At 36.6% G+C, this 21,050-nt stretch overlaps 1 protein-coding gene and 1 long non-coding RNA gene across 3 annotated transcripts; one reads left to right on the plus strand and one right to left on the minus strand.

Moving 5' to 3' along the window:
• The first annotated feature begins 1,096 nt into the window (after nt 1-1,096).
• LOC125668089 (protein patched homolog 1-like) lies at nt 1,097-20,667 on the plus strand. Of its 2 annotated transcripts, XM_048901861.2 has the most exons (26): nt 1,099-1,550; nt 1,888-2,080; nt 6,112-6,298; nt 6,427-6,496; nt 6,584-6,684; nt 6,779-6,890; nt 7,005-7,097; nt 7,301-7,422; nt 7,551-7,830; nt 7,987-8,145; nt 8,801-8,899; nt 9,061-9,186; nt 9,301-9,419; nt 9,545-9,801; nt 9,920-10,080; nt 10,185-10,497; nt 10,936-11,081; nt 12,028-12,199; nt 12,312-12,400; nt 12,816-13,007; nt 13,134-13,271; nt 13,625-13,767; nt 18,094-18,193; nt 18,857-19,241; nt 19,360-19,463; nt 19,619-20,667. In XM_048901861.2, exons 1-25 carry the CDS (start codon nt 1,452-1,454, stop codon nt 19,458-19,460), a joined length of 3,957 nt encoding a protein of 1,318 aa, XP_048757818.2. In that variant the 5' UTR covers nt 1,099-1,451; the 3' UTR covers nt 19,461-19,463; nt 19,619-20,667. The 2 variants fall into 2 exon arrangements, with proteins under 2 accessions (XP_048757819.2, XP_048757818.2); XM_048901862.2 differs by lacking the exon at nt 8,801-8,899 and having other exon boundaries at nt 1,097-1,550.
• LOC130054415 (uncharacterized) lies at nt 4,411-10,960 on the minus strand. The gene is made up of 2 exons (XR_008802731.1): nt 10,742-10,960; nt 4,411-7,443 (listed from the first exon to the last, which is right to left on the minus strand). It is a non-coding gene; the product is annotated as an uncharacterized LOC130054415 (long non-coding RNA).
• Nucleotides 20,668-21,050: the final 383 nt, after the last annotated feature.

Below are 21,050 nucleotides of genomic sequence, written 5' to 3' on the forward strand. Positions count from 1 at the left end.
ATTCCCGGGGTTAGAAATACGGCTGATGGAATGTTGTGCAAAAAAAATCACAACAGCTATTTCCTGTTCAAAATTATATATAAATATAAATATATATTTCTTTTTCGAATGTATCATATACGTATTCTTGAGAGATTAAAAGGGCATCTGCCCTAACTATTTTGATAAAATAGAATAACGCAAAATGTCCGATGAATCAGGAACATAGAAATCTAAAATCTACTGGGACCCAATTTTCTCTCAGAGATGACAAGAATTATACGAAAAATTGATCTTGAGATTCAAAATTTTAATCAGTTATTCATCAAACTGTGATGTGTTTGATACATACACAGAGATATATTTCTATCAGACAATCCTGTCCTTTTTTCCCTTTAATGTAGTGTTCACTGACCACAAGTACAGTTCAGAAACATTCGTGGAAAAATAAGAAATAATCTAATTGTCTAAATTTTATTAGCAGTCAATTAATAACTGTATAAAAAGAAGGAAAGTAGTATGGTAATTTTACATAACTATTTAAAAGTATATAAAAGTTTGAATGAAAGGAAATTAATTTTGGCAGTTTACTAATTATAGAAAATCATCAAAGCAGGGGGAGGCGACTCTCATCCATCTCCTCACAGATGATGCGAGGTTCCGTGCGAGGGAAATGTCATGTAGTGAAAAGAGGTTTGTTTGTTGACATCCTTTCCGTCTGCCAGCTTTCACATGATAGTCCGAATGAATCTAGAATGAAGGCCCGCCCAAGAAGAACGATAGAAAAATGTAATTATCTACAAATCGGGACCGCGGTGTTGTAATGTGTGCAGAAATCATTACGAAGTTTAAACGTTTTTATTCAAAAAGAGCACCGACAATTCTCAACCCAGTGGTAAATAAAAAACAAAACCGATCTCGATAGATATTAAATTATAACGTGATTAGTAGCTAACGATTTCGATGGCATCTGTCGTTCGGCGCTTTAGTGCAAGATTCCCCGTGAAAGTATGTCTGCTTTATCGCGCTGTTGGCGGTCTCACAACTTGGGTGGCCTGGCTTCGATGTGGTGAACGGTTGCTTAGCAACTAATGTAATGCCGCTGTTACAAGAGAATTCTTATTAGTGCTCCTCCAATCGTCTTGAAGATGTGGGTGATCTTACCGTGTCAATCACAGGACGAGGGGAGGAGTCAATGCAAATCTTACAAGCAAGCAGTTCTATTCTAAGAATCATATGGAATGTACGGTGTTTTGATGTTTGAATGATATATACTAAATATAATGGACTTTACAGTGAATTCTCGCGAGTTAATTAAAGGACGATGTAGTGCTGGAACCCAGTTTCTTAAAACATTGATTTCAACTTCAAATACCGGCTAAAATCTTGAAGGAATTTTGCACGTGGGTTTTTAAACTTCCAAATGGCAACTCAACATACGTGATTAGATACAGAATTCAAATGGAAAGACAATGAGATCAAGGAAAAAACCCGAAAGAGAGGTGGACGAGGAATTATTGACCAGGACGAGCTGGGTCAACGCCGAACTAGCCTACAAGCATGTCAAAAAGGTCAGTATGAACGACTGTCCATCCTTAAACTGTGTCCCGAGGGAGTCGGACCCGCCGGGTATTTCATAGGGAATTAATACAGTCAATAAAGTTACCCAAATTATAATCATACTTTCATCTCAATATTTTCAAGTTTAAAAATCGTTAAACAATTATTGATAAGTATGAATAACACGACATGTATGTTACGCTGTGTTGCCCATGTGAAACGTAAGAAGACGTTGTTTATAATGAACGAAGAGAGTAGAGATCGCCAAATAATACAAAAATATATTCTGTTAATAGTTGACCATTATATATAGCGACCCAAATAGTAATACTTTTTTCATGTTTACAGGGTAAAGCGGATGGAAGCGCCAGCGCTCTGTGGTTAAGAATGCACATACAGCGATACATGTTTAAAATCGGCCAATTCCTTCAATTACATTGTGGGAAAGTACTCTTTGTGGGAATATTACTCCTGTCTTTGTGCTGTATCGGATTAAAAACTACCACACTGCAGACAGACGTTGAGAAACTCTGGGTTGAAGGTATGTGTATATGATCACAATATTCCAAAGAACGGTAGCTCCGCCATTTTGTTGACCTAAATACGGCTCCTGCGGTGTGTGTGGTCCTGTTATGTACGGCTCAGACGGCCAGATATTTTCAGATGTTTTCGCTTCACAAAGAAAAGATGCAGGCTCGAAATATCGCTATGTCCGGTCGTAAGCTTCCTTGAATTTACCCGCCATGATTTCTATTTAATCTGCTTGGAAAACAATCGATCGGGTATTAGTGAAACTCGCGTTATTCTTGTTCGACTGTATTCTTATAATGTTTCAATATCTCAGCTGATATGACTTCTCAGATTATTTTTTTTAAATCTCACGTAAAAATATGAAATATAAACACATTGATCTTTGAAAGTAAACTATGGCCGTGTGTTTTTTTATTGGAAGATAAATAAAAATAAAAAGAAACAATACGTCATTTTTTTTTTATTTCGGTACGAAACATTCCTAGGCCGATGCAATAAAGTACATAATGAGTGAAGATCTCCGGAATAGACATATAACATGTTGATTAATGGTTCTGATGGACCGGGAACAAAGCACGGGCGGACCACACACGCGGTGTATTAAATAGCAACTCATCGTACCGTGACCCGCCACGGCTCACTGATTCCCAAAATGTGCACCAAAATCTCTTAACTCTCAAGCTGTCACAATAAAAGGCAAAAGTAGCGATTAATTTACCCCAATATGTAACTGTTATTTATTGAATATCAAAATTTTGGGTGGGAAAAACAGTTTGAGGATTGTTTTGTGTTTGTGTGCGGTGAGATGTTGAGTTCGGATGTAGGATCCCTATATAGCAGTATTGCTTGTCACTTACAAAACAAGCAGTTATCGTGTTAGGGGGTGATTAGCACATTGTGAGAGACCTTTCCTCGTAGGAACCCAGGTGCGCTACCACCGTCGAGCAATTTACCATACACAACCAATGAATTAAATTACCAAAAAAAGTCAAGAATCTAGAATATGTTCTAAAAGTTCCCAATAAAATGAAAATTAGCTAATTTCGTGTGCGTAAACCGGGGTTTTTATTAGACAGGACAGAAAAAGAATCCGTAAAACTGAAATGTCCTACTAGAATTCAATTTTTACTTATTTCCTCAATGAATAGATAGAGTTTATACTAGAATGACAGATAAGAGAGTATAAAATGTGACCGGTAGGCATGGTACGGGTAAATAATGGCACCAGTGTCATCATCACCGATATAACCGAAGATGTCAGAAATGAAAATGTGGGAACGGATTAAGCTTTATGAATATCCGTTTATTTGGGAGGTTTTTAAAACAGTTTGAAATCTTAGTGCTGTGTATTTTGGCGGATTGCACTAAATAATTCATATTAATGGAAATTTTCGCGATTGAATTTTTAAAAACCAATATTTCAAGCGCGCCAAAATTACCCAATACACGGTGGGAAGGTAATAAGAGCTAGTAAGGTTAACATCGTACCGACTACACAGGCTCCGGTTGGTAGAGAAACACGGGTTAAACTTTGCAAGGCATGAATTCAAGATAACAAATTAAGAAGCGCCGATTGAAATTGGGTCAAAGGATCTTTTGGAAGAAAAAAAAAAGTAAATTAAAAGAGTTCAAAAGTAAGTGCTTTCCACGTTGACCAACGACAATGTTGAGGTTTCTGTGTGCATACTTGTTGAGCTCTGAGATTGTTCGGTCTTTGTGTGTACTCGGGGTCTGTCGTCCCGGCTTCCATCTTCCCAACAAAGCACTCATTGTATCCCAGTACACTCACACAGTTCTCAGAGCCGCTCAAACCTCTTTCCTTTTTTATACATTACATTACTGAACAATGAAATCTTAAAGAAGTTTAATCAATACTAGACCACACACAGGCTACGTTCTAAGTCATTCATAGGAAGATATCCAATCAGGGTTTGTGCCGTGACGCCGTCACTTTACGGGTCACGGGGTCCGCAGTATTTGTAGTACGTCGTGAATGGTATCTTGATAATCGGCAAGTTGGACAAGAGGAAAAAAATCTCCTAGCATATCTAGAAGTAACAGCGAACAATAGGGACAATGTTAGCCCCGCCATTAGATAACACAGCCCCTCCAAACTGTGTGCGATCCTCGCGGATTTTCTCTCACAACTTAATATCCAATCAGATTGAATTTCTGAAGTTTTCTATAGGAAACAAATTAGTGAAACAAAGGAAAAAAGGATAATATCTAGAGAAAAAAGATAGAAGAAAAAATATTTTGGGTTGATAATGTAAAGTAAAATTCATGTGTTTTGATGAAATATAAACATTTGAAGATTATGAACATACAAGAAAAGTGTGCGAGATTGTTGAAAAAACTTTTATTTGTTCATGAGCGTAAAATACAATGCATGAAACTGTACCACTTGTTCATAGCTTCGTCATGCTGCAGATTATGAATTGGTATAATTAAAGTTAAAATAATAAAAAATCCACCGAATAAATAAGAATAATAAAACCAACATCGTACGTAAAGAAACAAACACTAAATTAAAAAAAAAAATGCGATGTAAGTATTTAACAAATATCCCTGACAATATCGTCTACGATAACCCAGTAACTAAAAATTACACAATCTAATAGCAAACAACATTTATCAGAGCCGTAGTGAGAATCTCTATTAATCTAATTAAAGTATAAAATACCTTCATTTTCCAATTATAATAAGACCATGGTATGTCATGATTAAAATATTTTTAAAAAAAAAAATACAAATTCAAACTACGGCTATTACTTTACTGCACCATAAATGCAATTCAGAAATCAGAGACATAAATTTCATGAATATCGGAAAGGCAATAAAAACAAAATGTTTGAAAGTTTTATGTGAAATTTAAAGTTGTATTGAAAACGTTCCCACTACAAACGTCATAAGGACGAAGTCAGAAAACCTGGAGATAATGACGATGTACTGCTAGCCTAACTGAGAACGGAGAACACACGCAAGTTATTTACAGTGTTGACAGTCGACAATGAATGCAATGAAAAAACAAAATACCAACTTCTGTATTACGTGAAGCCGAGATAAGACTCGTATTAAATGTAAATGTCGGGAAGCATCTATTTTCAAAATGTACTTTCACCCAACACCGAACACATTGCCAGTCACCGAAAGAGGAATTCCTCATTTTTATTTATTTATTTTTTTTACTCTTAAAATTGTGACATACAATTGATAATTCACAAGGTGTTTAACACGAATAAATTTGACTGACGGGTTTTTGGACCTACCGCAGATCGGCGATAGCGCCACGGTACTGAATGCTATTCCTTCCCTATAGAGGAAACTTCTAGGTGGTTTCTCGTTATTAATCACCTGACAAGTGTGATCTAATCCTATAACCTTCAATCCTGACTTACTGCATTTTATATATCTGAATCGCTTTATAATTCCGATAAGAAACCCCCACTGACATTAAATACATTTCTGTTAAGAACTATAAGCGTGTTTTCTAGTTTGAAGAGCTGGGCTGATGTAATGACAAATGCATCAGAATGAAGTTTTCTTCGTTTTTAACGATTAAAACAACAACTGCACTAAACATGACAAGATGTAATCTGTAAAGTGGCCCCTGTAAAATGCAATGAATTACAAAGGCTGGCACACTAAAACTTATCTAAAACGAAGCACAAAACGAAAAACCCAAGAAACTTATCCACAGTAATCAAGCGATATATGATTCTATTTGAATACAACACAAATGATTAAACTGTCGGGCGACATTTAGGATACTGGACACAAAAACCCCCCCTCACCCCCCAAAGCCTAACCTTTCTTTAATTTTTGTGATTTTTCATTATAATCAAACAGTCGTGTACGTCCCACAAACAACTCAACTGGAATAAGCGAATTGTCACGTAAATATTATATACACATATAAAACATAGTCTAACTCACAGTTTGCAGCCTAACTAAATTAAAAAAAAATTCATATCTGTACACATAACATATATATTCTAAACTTCCAAAAAGGTGAGAATATCATGATCGCATTTGTTGCAGAGGGCGGTAGACTGGAAAAAGAGTTGGAATACACACGATCCACGATCGGAGAGGGACGGGGAACGACAAGTCAGCTGGTCATCCAGACCCCAAAGGTTGGCTCCAACATCCTCACCGTTCCCTCTTTGCAGTTCCATCTAGACACCCTCCGGAAAGTCACCGAAATCTCCGTTGACATGTTTGAAGTGTGAGTGAATTGCATTTTCCGAATGTCCTCATTTATTGCAAGTTCATCAAAAATTTACATTAAAATACTAGAACTAGTTAAAATCAATTGGGAATATGATAATGTTGAAATCCATGGTTGTGTTCCAGGACGTGGAAATTTCATGATATCTGCTACCTTCCCGAATTTCCTAAGACGGAGGGAAGCTACATTGACAATGTAAGTTTCAGACCAATGTAAATTATCCTCATTATTCCACCCGTTTAATTTTCAGTTTAACATCTCCTATTTTTTTCCGTTTGATAGATAATAGAACAGTTACTTCCCTGTGTAATTATCACCCCTCTGGACTGCTTCTGGGACGGTGCGAAACTTCTAGGACCCGACCACACCGTCTACGTAGATATGTAAGTCATCGAAAAATTTTCCAAATCAACTTCCTTTTTATTTGGTCCAATCTCTGGATAGATTTTCACTATTCACGGTTCTGTGTCGTTGTAGAGGTTTGCCAATAAAGTGGACAAACTTGGATCCATTGGGTTTTATTCAAGCCTACGGACAGAAATACCCCACATTCTCCGACGTGAAGGACATAGAGGAGCTCATGAACAGGGTACGTGTTCGTGTCTCTAACTTCCTGTAGATCAGTTCATGTATCTGTTTAAAAAAAAAATCGTCTTCGGATGAAATTGGAATAAGCATTAATCTCCCCTTCTTGTTATTCCAGTCTGGAATATCTCGAGGATATCTGGATAAACCTTGCCTTGATCCTTATGAATCTGAGTGTCCCCGATCAGCGCCAAACAAAGCCTCCAGAGCTGTACGTATTGTAGAGCTATCCCTTTAATTAAATACCATGTTTCCCCGTATCCTTAAATGATTTACGTAACCAGATTTATTTTCCTCTGCTTCATTATGAAGATATTCACGATAATTGGTGACACGTGGTTTTCTACGGGTCTTTTTTGTACCTACTTCGCAGACTAGATATGTAGGTATAATTTATTATGCAATTTCCACCAGGCCCCAGATATAGGTGCCGCCTTGACAGGCGGGTGTTCCGGCATCTCCACTAAGTATATGCACTGGGACGAAGACCTAATAGTTGGAGGGGTACGGAAGAACAGAACAGGACACATCGTTCGGTGAGTCCCGGGGTATCTATTCTAAATATACAATGCAAAGATAGTTATAAAGTAGTTTGCTCGAAAGGTATTTTTAATTGCATAGATAAAAGTGAACTTGTGGGTAACCCTTTACTTTACTGTTTTAGGGGTGAGGCTCTGCAGTCCGTAATTCAATTAATGGCCGAGAAAGAGATGTTCCAGTATTGGTCAGAACATTACAAAACTCACAGTATTGGTTGGTCTGTGGAGAAAGCTAAAGCAGTCCTTGAGGCGTGGCAGAGGAAGTTCACACAGGTGGTCAATAACGCCCGAAACAGTACGAAAGGAGACGAAATTTACGGATTTTCCTCCGTGTCTCTGGCAGACATCATGAAAGAATTTTCTAACCTCAGCCCCACTCGGGTGGCATTGGGATATGTCTTGATGGTAGGATATCAAATTTCATAATCAAAAGAAGGACAGTATCGTATATTACCAGATTTAAATACTAAGTACCTGTACTTTTACTTCAAACAAACTATAAAACCATGTACAAAACGACAGGTGATATTCATAAAACTAATTACAGTGTAATTTTACCAGGTATTTTACGCGTGTATTTCACTGATGAGATGGAATAATGGCGTCCAGTCTCAGAGCGGGGTGGGCGTGGCTGGAGTCCTATTGGTAGCCTTGTCCGTGGCTGCCGGACTCGGAGTCTGCGCAGTCCTTGGTATCAGCTTTAATGCCGCCACCACACAAGTAAGGGGGCTTATTGAATACTTCCATGTTGTCTTAACAGTTACCAATATATATGCTAAAACATTGCAGATAAGACAGGAAATCAGTATTCTGTATGCTTGCATAGGTTTCGTATTTCCACCATTTGAAAAAAATATTTATTGCTCCAAACATATTCATTACATACTGTACAATCTTTGATCGTATCTTCGACATTAATTTCTTGGACAGATCTATCTAAGATAAGGACAGGAGATAAGAAAGTTGGCTCTCGATTGTTACGGGCGACATAAGAATCTGGGATTCTGCTTATATTATTAAAGTAGGAGGAGACGTTTATTTGGCTGGTATGATTCTCCTCAAAGCTTTCGGATCCCCCTTTAAGTGGCCATAATCAAATCGGCATAATATCCATCATATTTGATCTCCTTAGAATGGTTTACATTGAGTTAGAAAGAGTTTGATTTGACGGAGAGAACAGTTTAGCTATAAAATGAAAGCAGAATGTCGAGTCGGTTCAGGCCACCCATATAATGTAAACAGGGAGGGCTGTAATGTATTAGATTTCTCACGTGTTTATATTTTCTTCAACTGCAGGAAATACCAATGGCATAAACATTGGAAAAGTTATAGCGCATTTCTAAGACACATAAAAGAATGTGGACTTTCTTTGCAGATCATTCCTTTCCTGGCGCTCGGGTTAGGAGTGGATGACATCTTTTTAATGGCACACACGTACGGAGAAAATTCGGCTAACAAACACATAGCATTCGATGTAAGACTTGCTTTCAGTGAATAAAAATACCTTCTCTTAAAAAATCCTGAACACATTAAGTCCATTTCTTGTAGACGTCAGCGAGACATGTTGGGAAGAATAAACGCCCTGGTCAGTGCGTAATATAAATCTACTGAGGTCTCTCACGTTTACTTTTTCAGGACCAGACGGCCGAATGCCTTAAAAGGACGGGCGTATCGGTGTTCCTGACATCAGTGACGAATATCCTCGCCTTTCTTTCCGCATCCATCATTCCTATCCCAGCATTGCGAACTTTCTCATTGCAGGTACATGTATATAGAAAATGAAAACGAGCTCAAAACCCCATGTCATTTTATCCTAAGGTACACATGTAGAAATATTGTTGGTTTTAATTTTTTTTTTAAATGTTTAACTTGCAGGCCTCCATCCTCATTTTCTTCAATTTGTTCAGTGTACTTCTGATATATCCAGCCATTTGTAGCCTCGATTTGTACAGAAAAGACAATAAAAGAATTGATATATTCTGTTGTTTTCAAAGGTGCGGTGGTTTTTTTTTATCTCTCTCTCTCTCTCTCTCTCTCTAATTCACACATCTATTGTATAGTCAGTTTTGCACTCCTAAATATAATATGCGATTTAAAACAACCTTCAAACATTGTACAGTTTTGCTGATTCCAAAGACACAGTGATAGAACTTCAACCAAAGCAGAGTGACCTGTACGACCTGAAGGAGACCAGTCCTCCTCCCAGCTATAATGATTCCCTCCCGCCGAGTTACAACTCCGTCATCAAACACAACACGGTGGCGCGGTCTGCAGAGGAGGGTGGGGCTGCGGTCACTACGCTGGCCACTCCCTCAATCATTGACCTCCCCCCGCTGGAGGGAATATTTAGGTGCCGGCCGCGCTCTTTATCAGCTGGTACGAATCGGGAAATCCCCTTATAGTTCATTGATCAGTCCAATATCACGAATTCATATGAATTATGACCATTCAAGGCTCACCATGATTTAAAAAAATATATCGATTTCCATTTCAGTTTGTCCTTCTACTACGTCATCAAGACAATGCTTGACGACACAAGAAAATATCTCGTGTGCAGAGAAATTTGCACGCTTTCAGAGACATATACTTAATTCAAGTTTGGACACCTTTGCGACAAATGTGTATAGTCCTTTCATTAAAAAGGCGTATGTCAAAGTAAGTTCTACACATCATTCTCCTTTTTAATTTGATTACAAAATACATTGTTAAGTAATCGTACATGAGGCAGAGATATTAAGGATTTCTATTCTAAATTACAGGTGTTTTCCATTCTTGGATTTATAATTTTATTGTGTGTGAGTATATATGGAATTGTGCATGTGAAAAACGGCCTTGACCTGACTGAAATTGTGCCAAAACACACCCCGGAGCATAATTTTTTGACTGCTCAGTCAAAATACTTCGGCTTCTATAACATATACCTTGTTACCAAAAGCGGGGTGGACTACCCTAATAATCAAAGACTGATTACTCAATACCACCGTTCCTTTCAATCCATGGATAAAATCATCAAAAGAGAGGACGGATCCTTGCCCAACTTTTGGCTAGACCTGTTCCGGCAGTGGCTACAGGGTAAGGGTTTCTATACAACTCTAAAGTTTCATTATTTTTATTCTTCGAACAAAACATAATACCGCTCTTCAACACCCATATCTTCTTTTTTTGAAATAGGAAAATAAAAAATCTGATTTTGAAAACTGAACTGAGAACTTCTGAATTTGTTACACCTTACCAGTATTAGAAAGGAAAAAAAAAGAAAAAAACTAGAAAGACAGAAAGAGCTATTTCTGATGAAATATCTTGTACAATATTTTACCTGTATGGGGATTAGTGACATGATTCAATGAGTCTTTGTTGAAGGCTGTAGGTTTACGCATGTTCTCCTTTGTTAAACATCGGTTTTTAGAAAGGCTACGACGTCTGAAAAGGGAACACTCATTTCCTCTGTTTAGCTTGTTAACGTTTTAGTCCGACGTTGTAAATTGATTGAAGTTTCTTTTTTATAATCAGACCTCCAAAGAACTTTCGACGCAGAATTTGCAGAAGGCAGAATTACCCAACAGGACTGGCGAGCTAATGCCTCTGATAACGGCATCCTCGCCTACAAGCTGCTGATCCAAACGGGAGACGTCGATAACCCAGTGGACAAGAGCAGGGTACGCTAGAGCTTTCACATTATACAAGAGCGTTCATACTACACAAGAGCGTTCATACTATACAAGAGCGTTCATACTACACAAGAGCCTTCACATTATACAAGAGCCTTCACATTATACAAGAGCGTTCATACTACACAAGAGCCTTCATATTATACAAGAGCCTTCATATTATACAAGAGCGTTCATACTACACAAGAGCCTTCATATTATACAAGAGCCTTCATATTATACAAGAGCGTTCATACTACACAAGAGCCTTCATATTATACAAGAGCGTTCATACTACACAAGAGCCTTCATATTATACAAGAGCCTTCATATTATACAAGAGCGTTCATACTACACAAGAGCCTTCATATTATACAAGAGCGTTCATACTACACAAGAGCCTTCACATTATACAAGAGCCTTCACATTATACAAGAGCGTTCACATTATACAAAGGAGCGTTCATACTACAAAGGAGCGTTCATACTATACAAGAGCGTTCATACTACAAAGGAGCGTTCATACTACAAAGCAGCGTTCATATTATATAAGAGCGTTCATACTATACAATGACATTCAGACTACACAAGAGCGATCATACCACACCATGTGTTTTTATGTTCCGTGACCGAAGATAGGGGCATATTGTTACATGTATGTTGCCTCTCCACAGCTTTAGTTTTGAAATATACAAGATTTTACGAACTGAAAGGTTAATGACATGTGACGGACAAAAGTCGAAGTCATGTGCAGATATCAGATTGCCTCAGTTTGAATTCATCACCGTCAAGTGCATAGCGCGCTTCATAAACACGTGTACATATTAATATTAAATCGTTATGGCTCCACACTGTGTAATAACCGAGGCTTCAAATAAAGAGAGTTGTATTTGAACACGTCACTAATTGATGACTTTTATCTTTCTCATTATTTCAAGTTACCTCTTGTTCTGCAGATTCCTGGTACCAAGCTGGTGGATTCTGAAGGAATCATTTCTCCAGATGCTTTTTATAATTACCTGACTGCTTGGGTATCAAACGACGCTATGGCGTATGCTTCGTCACAAGCCAACTTTCATCCAGAACCCAAAATCTGGTTGCACGATCCCTTAGATCGTGATTTTAAAGGTAACACCCGAAAAAAAACAAGCTTCCAACAATTAAGTTGTCAGTGAAATTAAGTCAGGAAGTTTCAGAGAAAACATATCACTACAGAAGAATGTGGGAATTATTTTTTCAGTGCCTAAAGCTCAGCCCTTAACCTACACACAGCTCGCCTTTTATCTGAGTGACCAAACGTCCACGGAAGTCATTTTGGACACTATCAAGGTAACTGATCAGAGCGACTGTCCGATAAAACCTTGAAGATAAGCTTAGGAAGGAAAATATATGACACATCTTTAAAAGCATAGACTAAACAACTTTTAGTAAACGGCTATAGATCTATACTCAATTTAAAACTTTTACTTCCTGAAAAATCTCTACTTTTACCCCGGCTATACCAATGTGTTCCCCTTCACATTCCGGGAAAAACCCATAGTACATGAAATATGTAAATTATTTGTTGATTTTAATACATTATAGACAATTTGTAATGTTAATGCATAGGCAATCCTTGATATCTGATTTTGATACATTATAGGCAATCCTTGATATCTGATTTTGATACATTATAGGCAATCCTTGATATCTGATTTTAATACATTATAGGCAATTCGTGATATCTGATTTTGATACATTATAGGCAGTTCGTGATATCTGCGACACCTACACAGACAGAGGATTACCTAACTACCCCAGTGGTGTCCCCTTCACATTCTGGGAACAGTACATCAATCTCCGCTTCTATCTGACCATGTCCATCGTCTGCATCCTTCTGGTCACCTTTGTAGTTTTGACTTTGGTGTTGCTTAACCCGTGGCTAGCCAGTATTGTGGTAAGTCTTTGTAGAACCATCTTCAGAACGTTGGAGAAATTTGTGAAATCAGCTGACAGCGTCTGATGGTGTTGTGTTTTTCTGAAATCAGCTGACAGCGTCTGATGGTGTTGTGTTTTTCTGTAGGTGGTCGTCCTTACAGTTATGGTGGTGGAGTTGTTCGGATTTATGGGTTTGTCCGACATCCGACTAAGCGCCGTCCCTGCTGTCATACTTATCGTCAGCGCCGGTATTGGGGTGGAGTTCACGGTTCACATTGCAGTGGTAAGCTTCTTAAACATCATTTCTCAAAACTTTTCATCCTAGATAAGGATTCAAAATCCTTTGTAATAATTTTCATGGAAAATGAAACATTTTTTGTGGTTAAGAAAAAATAACCCAAAACTTGAAATGTCATTTTGCCCATCTCCACCCAATAACATTTTATTGATCATTTTAATTTTGTGATCTAGGGCTTTTTGTCATCCATTGGTTCGCATCTTATTCATCATTTTAATTTTGTAATAAGGCTTTTTAACATCCATTGGGTCGCGTCTTATTCATCATTTTGATTTTGTGATAGGGCTTTTTGACATCCATTGGTTCTCGTCTTATTCATCATTTTAATTTTGTGATAGGGCTTTTTGACATCCATTGGTTCGCGGAACAAGCGGATGACGATGTCTTTGGAACACATGTTTTCACCTGTAGTGCATGGAGCCATGTCGACACTGCTGGGCATCGTGATGTTGGTGGGCGCTGAATTTCAGTTCGTTGTGAAGTAAGTAGCACGCATTACACACATCACGTAGCACTGTAGCTTGTACTAGCTGTAACTTAGATGTACCGAAATCCGTCTTGTGAAAATCGGTGATACCCATGTATTTTCTAAAGGCATGAAAAATAATACGCAAATGGTAAAAAAATATATAAATGAAGATTGATAATAATAAAATCACAGGATTTTGTCTGCCTTATTCCTAAAAATTATAATATGTAGCACATTGAATTTAACCCTGTAAATTGCATATATACTGTAATGTAGATCCCACAACTTTGCATGTCATGATGAAAATGTGGATTTGAACGTTTGTTCAATATCCCATAAATAATCAAATCTGAAAATCTAGACATAATATTTCTAACACATTACACCGATTAAATGAAAAAATCGGCGCGTTTCAAAAGTCGCGTGACAAAGGAAAAGCGATAACTATCAATAGTTAAAGGGGTAAATTGGTTTACTGGGTGGGGCGGGTTAAGATTAAACAGTAAGGAAAATTCTGTAATAAGGAAATTATTTTTTAGGGTTTCGAATCAAGACACGGTAAAAAAAAAAAAAATTCTCTCCCTGCGATAAACGTGAAGTGAAAGACACAAGTCATGAAGACAGTGTACTTTCACTTCAGTGAAGGAAAGAAAAAAATTCCAGAGGAATACACAATGAAGAAAGGCCGCTGTTGTGTTATTTGATACAAATGATCTGCTTTTCTGTGCTCCGGTGTCAGTAAAAAATAGCAGTTCGCTGGGTTATACACGGGGCGCACTAAGGTTATACTATATCACTCGAATGAAAAAATAAAAACTGGAAAAGGTATGCAATTAAGATCTTGTTCTTAATTATGACGACAAACATAAAATATGAAGTTGTGATTTCTATAGGCGAGATTGATATAGATGGAAGCTATTAAAGTCACGTGATACAACTCAAGGTAAATGAACGATGGTGGGCGGACCACCCAATACGGCGATATACGCTGACCGTAGCCTCGGTGCACATGACGGTGTTAATCCCACGAGTAAACAGGAACTCGTTCTCAGTCGAGATATTCCCCCATCCCAAGCTCTCTCTGATCAATTTTCACGCGGTAAGAATCCGCCCCTTCTGAGAGCCTCTTATCTTCATCTGGGCCACACGCGCGGCCACCGCCGTTCTCCCAATTACGTCTTCATTAAAGCGGAAATCGAGCACATAAATAAAATGGAAATTGGCTTTACAGAATGTAGTAAAAGCGGACGATTTGGACGGAGATCTCTTGCCAGACACCACTCACACAAACCAACACATAAAATACATACCATAAAGATGGAAAACGTTACAAAGGAGCGGATCACAAATAAAATACCGGGCAATAAACCCTTAATGTCCAGTAAAGGATCTCTAATAAAGAAAATATCGACCAATAAATCTTTTATATTAGTTCCTTTTGGCAATTTGGCCTCGTTCGTGTTTTTTTGTTCTGTATTTCGCCAGAAGCCGGGTGGTCTGTTTACATCGGTACAACTGACGTAAGGAGAAGCGGAGGTTCAGTGTTAAGAGGCGGCCCTGATCGAGTTATGAATGAACATCATTATCCAATGCACATTTAAATCGACTGCCAATAACCGTGATGGGTGGTCCGCATTTAAAACGTCTATTGATTATCATGTCTTTACCTGAACATGAAAAGAATGTTTAACATCGTGTTGATTTTTTTTTTTTATCCACCGAGAGAAAGTACAGAAATCTTTTATAAGATAGTTCCCACAATGCTTCAAATGTAATTTTTATGACGCGCGAAATTCAAATACAATAAAAAAGAGATTTCTTTAAAAATCAGATAACAAAAGCCAAGTTATAAACAATTATTTAAGAAATGCTAACAAGGCACACATAAAAATATCATTTACAAACAGATGGCACTTTAATGATTCGGGATCTTGTAACTTGCAATGGTTTAACGTAGTTTTGCAAATGAATTATGTACCCACTTAAAAAGGTATCAATTATACGGAGATTTAAATGTAATCTAGTTTCTTTGTCAGCAGTGTGGATTTTAACAATTCATATTTACTTAAAGCTTTTTCGTTTGTTAGTTTTGATACTGAACAGGGATTTCGTAAGGTTGATGCATTTAACTTTAAAGTCATATGCGAGGTCTACTGCCATTTTATCTAAAAGTATTTTTTTTTAATCTCCTCGATATAAAGAGTTATCCGATTGATTCAACGATTTTTCTCCCCTTCATTGCTACAATAACTTAGTAATGCCCATACCCTCTGAAATACATAAGAGTTGATTTTACATTTTTACTTGCTTCAACGAGAAACTATCAAAATATGCTAACTCTTAAACAGACCTTGTTCTATACCATACAGAAACAAAATTAAGTTGGTTTTTTTTTTTAAGAACAACAAGATGAAGTTTTGTTTTATTTAGATATGGAAACAAGATACGATGCAAGTGAATGATATCCGAAAAGTCACGAAAAATTATATATAATTGGGGAAACGTCTCGTATGTCCTTAAGAATACTTAACAATGTATCTAGTTCCAATATATCTGCATCTTCGTTAAATTCACACTGAAATTGTGTAATCAAATGTGGAAGATTTTTAAGAACGATCTTGATGATAGTATTTTGTTTTGATATTTTAGTATTTTATTTTGATATTTTAGTATTTTATTTTGATAATTTTACAGATATAGATCTTATGTCATACTGTCATTTAATTGTGTTTTATGGTTGCATTCCTCTTCTTACCCTAGTAAAGCGCCTTGGAGTAATTTCTTTTATATAAGCCGCGATATAAAATTTATTATCATATTATTTTCGATTGAGAAATATACATTTGAAATATTCCAAGTGTATCTATCACTTCGATTTAAAGTACTTTCATGGATTATTTTTTATCTTACATATTACCCGGATTTAATTAAAGTTGATATAGAATATGAATTCGAAAATAAACTAACACATATAAATTTTGCAATATTTTTTTTTAACTCCGGACACGACAAAAGTCCATTTTTACCAACTCTTTTATTTAAGATACAAATATTTTAAAATGTTTATTTGTATCCTAAATAAAATGGTCGGCGAAACTTTGAACTTTTGTCGTGTCCGAAGTTAAACGTCGTAATGTCTTAATGCTTACAATGAAGAGTTATCAATATTAAACATTCAATGCCTACCTTAAAAATGTACTGATACTATACATTGATTGATATGAAACGCTTGCTCAATGAAGATATGCAGAAAATTTTTAATTTCTGTTTGTATGCATTACAGAAAATTGAAAATTTCTTATTGTAAGCATTACATTTGAAAATGCAGAAATATGTGCCCTTTACACAATAAAACCACTGTCTCGTATGCACAATGGTCGTTATACACACCATTGTTAAATTTGTGATACTTACGTATTTTTTGGACGAATATCGAACATTTTTATTTGTAGCCTTTCCATCGATAATCGATCTATGTCCAATCAATAAATAAAGAACTGCTTCTTAATACTTACTTTTAGGAAACCCTTACAGATACTAAATATTTATTGATATTAAGCATTTATTATCTGCCTTTAAAAAGTTTACATTCATTGATATTAAACATTTAATGTATGCCTTTCAAATTTATTGTTTCTGATATTGAATAATAACAAATATTAAATATCAGATTAAATGATGTTGAACAACTTGATATTAAACATGGAATACTTACACGTTTGATATTAGACTCCTTAATATTTAACATGCACTACTTACACGTTTGATATTAAACTCCTTGATATTAAACATGGAATACTTACACGTTTAATATGAAACTCCTTGGTACTAAACTTGGACTACTTACACGTTTGATATTAGACTCCTTGATATTTAACATGCATTACTTACACGTTTGATATTAAACTCCTTGATATTAAACATGGAATACTTACACGTTTAATATGAAACTCCTTGGTACTAAACTTGGACTACTTACACGTTTGATATTAGACTCCTTAATATTTAACATGCACTACTTACACGTTTGATATTAAACTCCTTGATATTAAACATGGAATACTTACACGTTTAATATGAAACTCCTTGGTACTAAACTTGGACTACTTACACGTTTGATATTAGACTCCTTAATATTTAACATGCACTACTTACACGTTTGATATTAAACTCCTTGATATTAAACATGGAATACTTACACGTTTGATATTAAACTCCTTGATATTAAACATGGAATACTTACACGTTTTATATTAAACTCCTTGATATTAAACATGGAATACTTACACGTTTGATTAAACTCCTTGATATTAAACATGGAATACTTAAACGTTTCAGGTATTTCTTTAACGTCCTGGCGGCTCTGATTGTCATTGGTTTACTAAATGGACTTCTACTACTCCCCATTCTTCTCTCACTCATCGGACCGAAGGCAGAGGTAGGCATCTTATAGCACATTGTAAGATATAAATACTGAAATATAGGCGTCTTATAGTTCATTGTGAGATATAAATACTGAGATAGAGGCGTCTTATAGCTCATTGTAATATATGAATACTGATATAGGCTTCTTATAGCTCATTGTAAGATATGAATAATGATATAGGCGTCTTATAGTTCATTGTGAGATATAAATACTGATATAGGTGTCTTATAGTTCATTGTAAAATATAGATATTGAGATAAAGGCGTCTTATAGCTCATTGTAAGATATAAATACTGATATAGGCTTCTTATAGCTCATTATAAGATATGAATAATGATATAGGCATCTTATAGCTCATTGTAAGATATAAATACTGATATAGGCGTCTTATTGTTCTATGTCAAATGAAATGCTGAGGCATAGGTATCCAATAGTTCATTGTGAAAAAGACATTCAATTGTTTATTGAAACCTTGCTTTGCTTTATTCTTTTTTATGATAACCCTAAAAGAGCACAAAGTGAAATGGTTTTTAACGTTCAGTCCAGTGGATCATGCTTAGGTGTTTGTGTTATTATTTTTGTTGTTGTTGTTTTTTTGGGTTTTTTTAACAAGTTTCTATTTAAGGGAAAACAATAACTGTCCATATTAACAAGTCGGTGATATTTGTTTTACAGATAAGACCTAAGAATGATGAGGAGAGACTTCCAACACCATCACCAGAACCATCACCGAAACCTAAAAAGAAATCGTCCTCCTCGGGTTCACGTTCTCGGGGAAGCGGGAAACATTTTTATCCTCGAATCCCCTCGGACCTTTCCCTTACTACCATTACAGAGGAACCTACGCAATACTCTTCGCACGAAATTGTCGTGGAACCGGAAGTGGTAGTAGAAACCACCACTATACCCACTAAACAAGGAGGGTCAATTCCAAGCAGCGGTGAAAACAGCCGAAATGCAACACCTACAGCCTCGGTTACCACCTTGCCTCAAACACATCACGTGACCAGGGTCAAGGCCACAGCTACTGTTAAAGTGGAAGTTCACACACCTATTCCAGGTTAGTGTCTAAAAATAGGTTACAATGTTTAATTTGTGTCTGTGAATGAGTTATTTCAGATTTACAAGCTGATGTAAGATTTCGTTGTTTGAATTTTCTAACCAATATGTGTTTGTAGGTTCCGTAGAGAGCATCAATCACGACCATGTATATAAAAGTAAAAGGCGGAAGAATAAAGAAACAGAGGCTCCCGACTCGGATTCAAGTTCTAGATCCTAGCAGGTATAAAAACGATTGGATTCTTTGTTGGGGTGAATAACATTAAATCATCAGTGTGCCCACCACTACCGAACCTTTAAATCATGAGTATTTAAAAGTTTAGACAAGTTCTCCCTGTTTGATTGTGAAATAATTTCTCTTTTATTTTTAAATTTCAGGAAGTCTGTCATCATGGTAACCTTACAGTATTTCCAGTCGTTAACGACAACAGTATTCATGTGGTGTTCTACTAATGGTTGTGATGAAGTCACGTGACTCCAGTGTTGAACGGCGTGTAACGTCAAACGTAACATGTGTTCAGAACGTTTATATCTACAGTGTGCTACAAAGACGTTCAATTTCGAGGAATATGTGGTGTTTTTATGTTCGTTTTTTTAAAATTGCTCATTTACGGGTATTTTTTTCATGAACTAGAATGAGACGAGAGCTAGTTTTTATGTTGTGTGTGATAGTTCTTATGTTGCGGTGTATGAGAGGAATGACTGTATTTATTAGTGTTCAAAGGTGAAGTGTGTGCACCTGTGGAGTGATGTGTGTGTTCAACTTTTGGCCACTAGACCAGATGACTTCCGGTCATGTGTGGAAGGTTGTTAACTGTTACATATCAGGCTGAATGGTGAACATATCAATGATAACGGTGTGTTTGTATTTGGGGTATACAGAATGTGATATAGCTTATCAACCAAAGAAATTTGTAGGAAAGTATTACCTCGCCGTCAAAGTACGGCAAACTATATAGACCGTTCAAATTACAACGAATCTTTAACAGAACTAGAATGTAGAAGTGAATCTCAGGTTTATTTATAATTGAAACATGTGGAATGTGTGAGGACATTTTTCTAAAGCCAGTCAAAGTTTAATTCATTTAATGCATTTCTGATTTGTCAAGATTTTATATTTTGTATAGTGTCCAGAAAAAATATTGTTTATAGTTGTTGTTCCATGACGAGTGTAGCTATGGATTTGGTGAAATCCTTAATTATCCAGCATTAATTCTTTGTAGGGCGCCTCACCCCCCGGGGATCGAGGCTCCCCCCAGCCGACCCCACCCCTGTTGTTGGCATTTACTTTGTACACGTGACATACCTCAGAGGAAGGGGGCGGGTCGGCTAATCACCTGTGATAGACTGAGTTTCTCAGCATTAGTTGACTTTGTCGATAGGTCGACTTGTTCACATTAAGTCAATAAATTCATGTCTTTCTAATACTGTGTCTTCGTGTTTTATGTGAATGGAAGCGACTTAATCTTTAAAGACGGAAGGATTTCGTCATCTGTTCCATATTAAACCTGAAGGGATGACTGCGCAAAATTATTGCACAAGTTAAAGGTACTCCATTTATAGGTAATAATACAACACGTGCTCCATTTACAGGAGATAATATACATGTCACGTGCTCCATTTACAGGAGATAATAATATACATGTCAAGTGCTCCATTTACGGGAGATAATAATATACATGTCACGTGCTCCATTTATAGGAGATGATGATATTCACGACACGTGCTCCATTTACAGGAGATAATAATATACATGTCACGTGCTCCATTTACAGGAGATAATAATATAAATGTCACGTGCTCCATTTAC

This window comes from Ostrea edulis, chromosome 4 (genome assembly GCF_947568905.1).
Source record: "Ostrea edulis chromosome 4, xbOstEdul1.1, whole genome shotgun sequence".
NCBI lineage: Eukaryota > Metazoa > Mollusca > Bivalvia > Ostreida > Ostreidae > Ostrea > Ostrea edulis.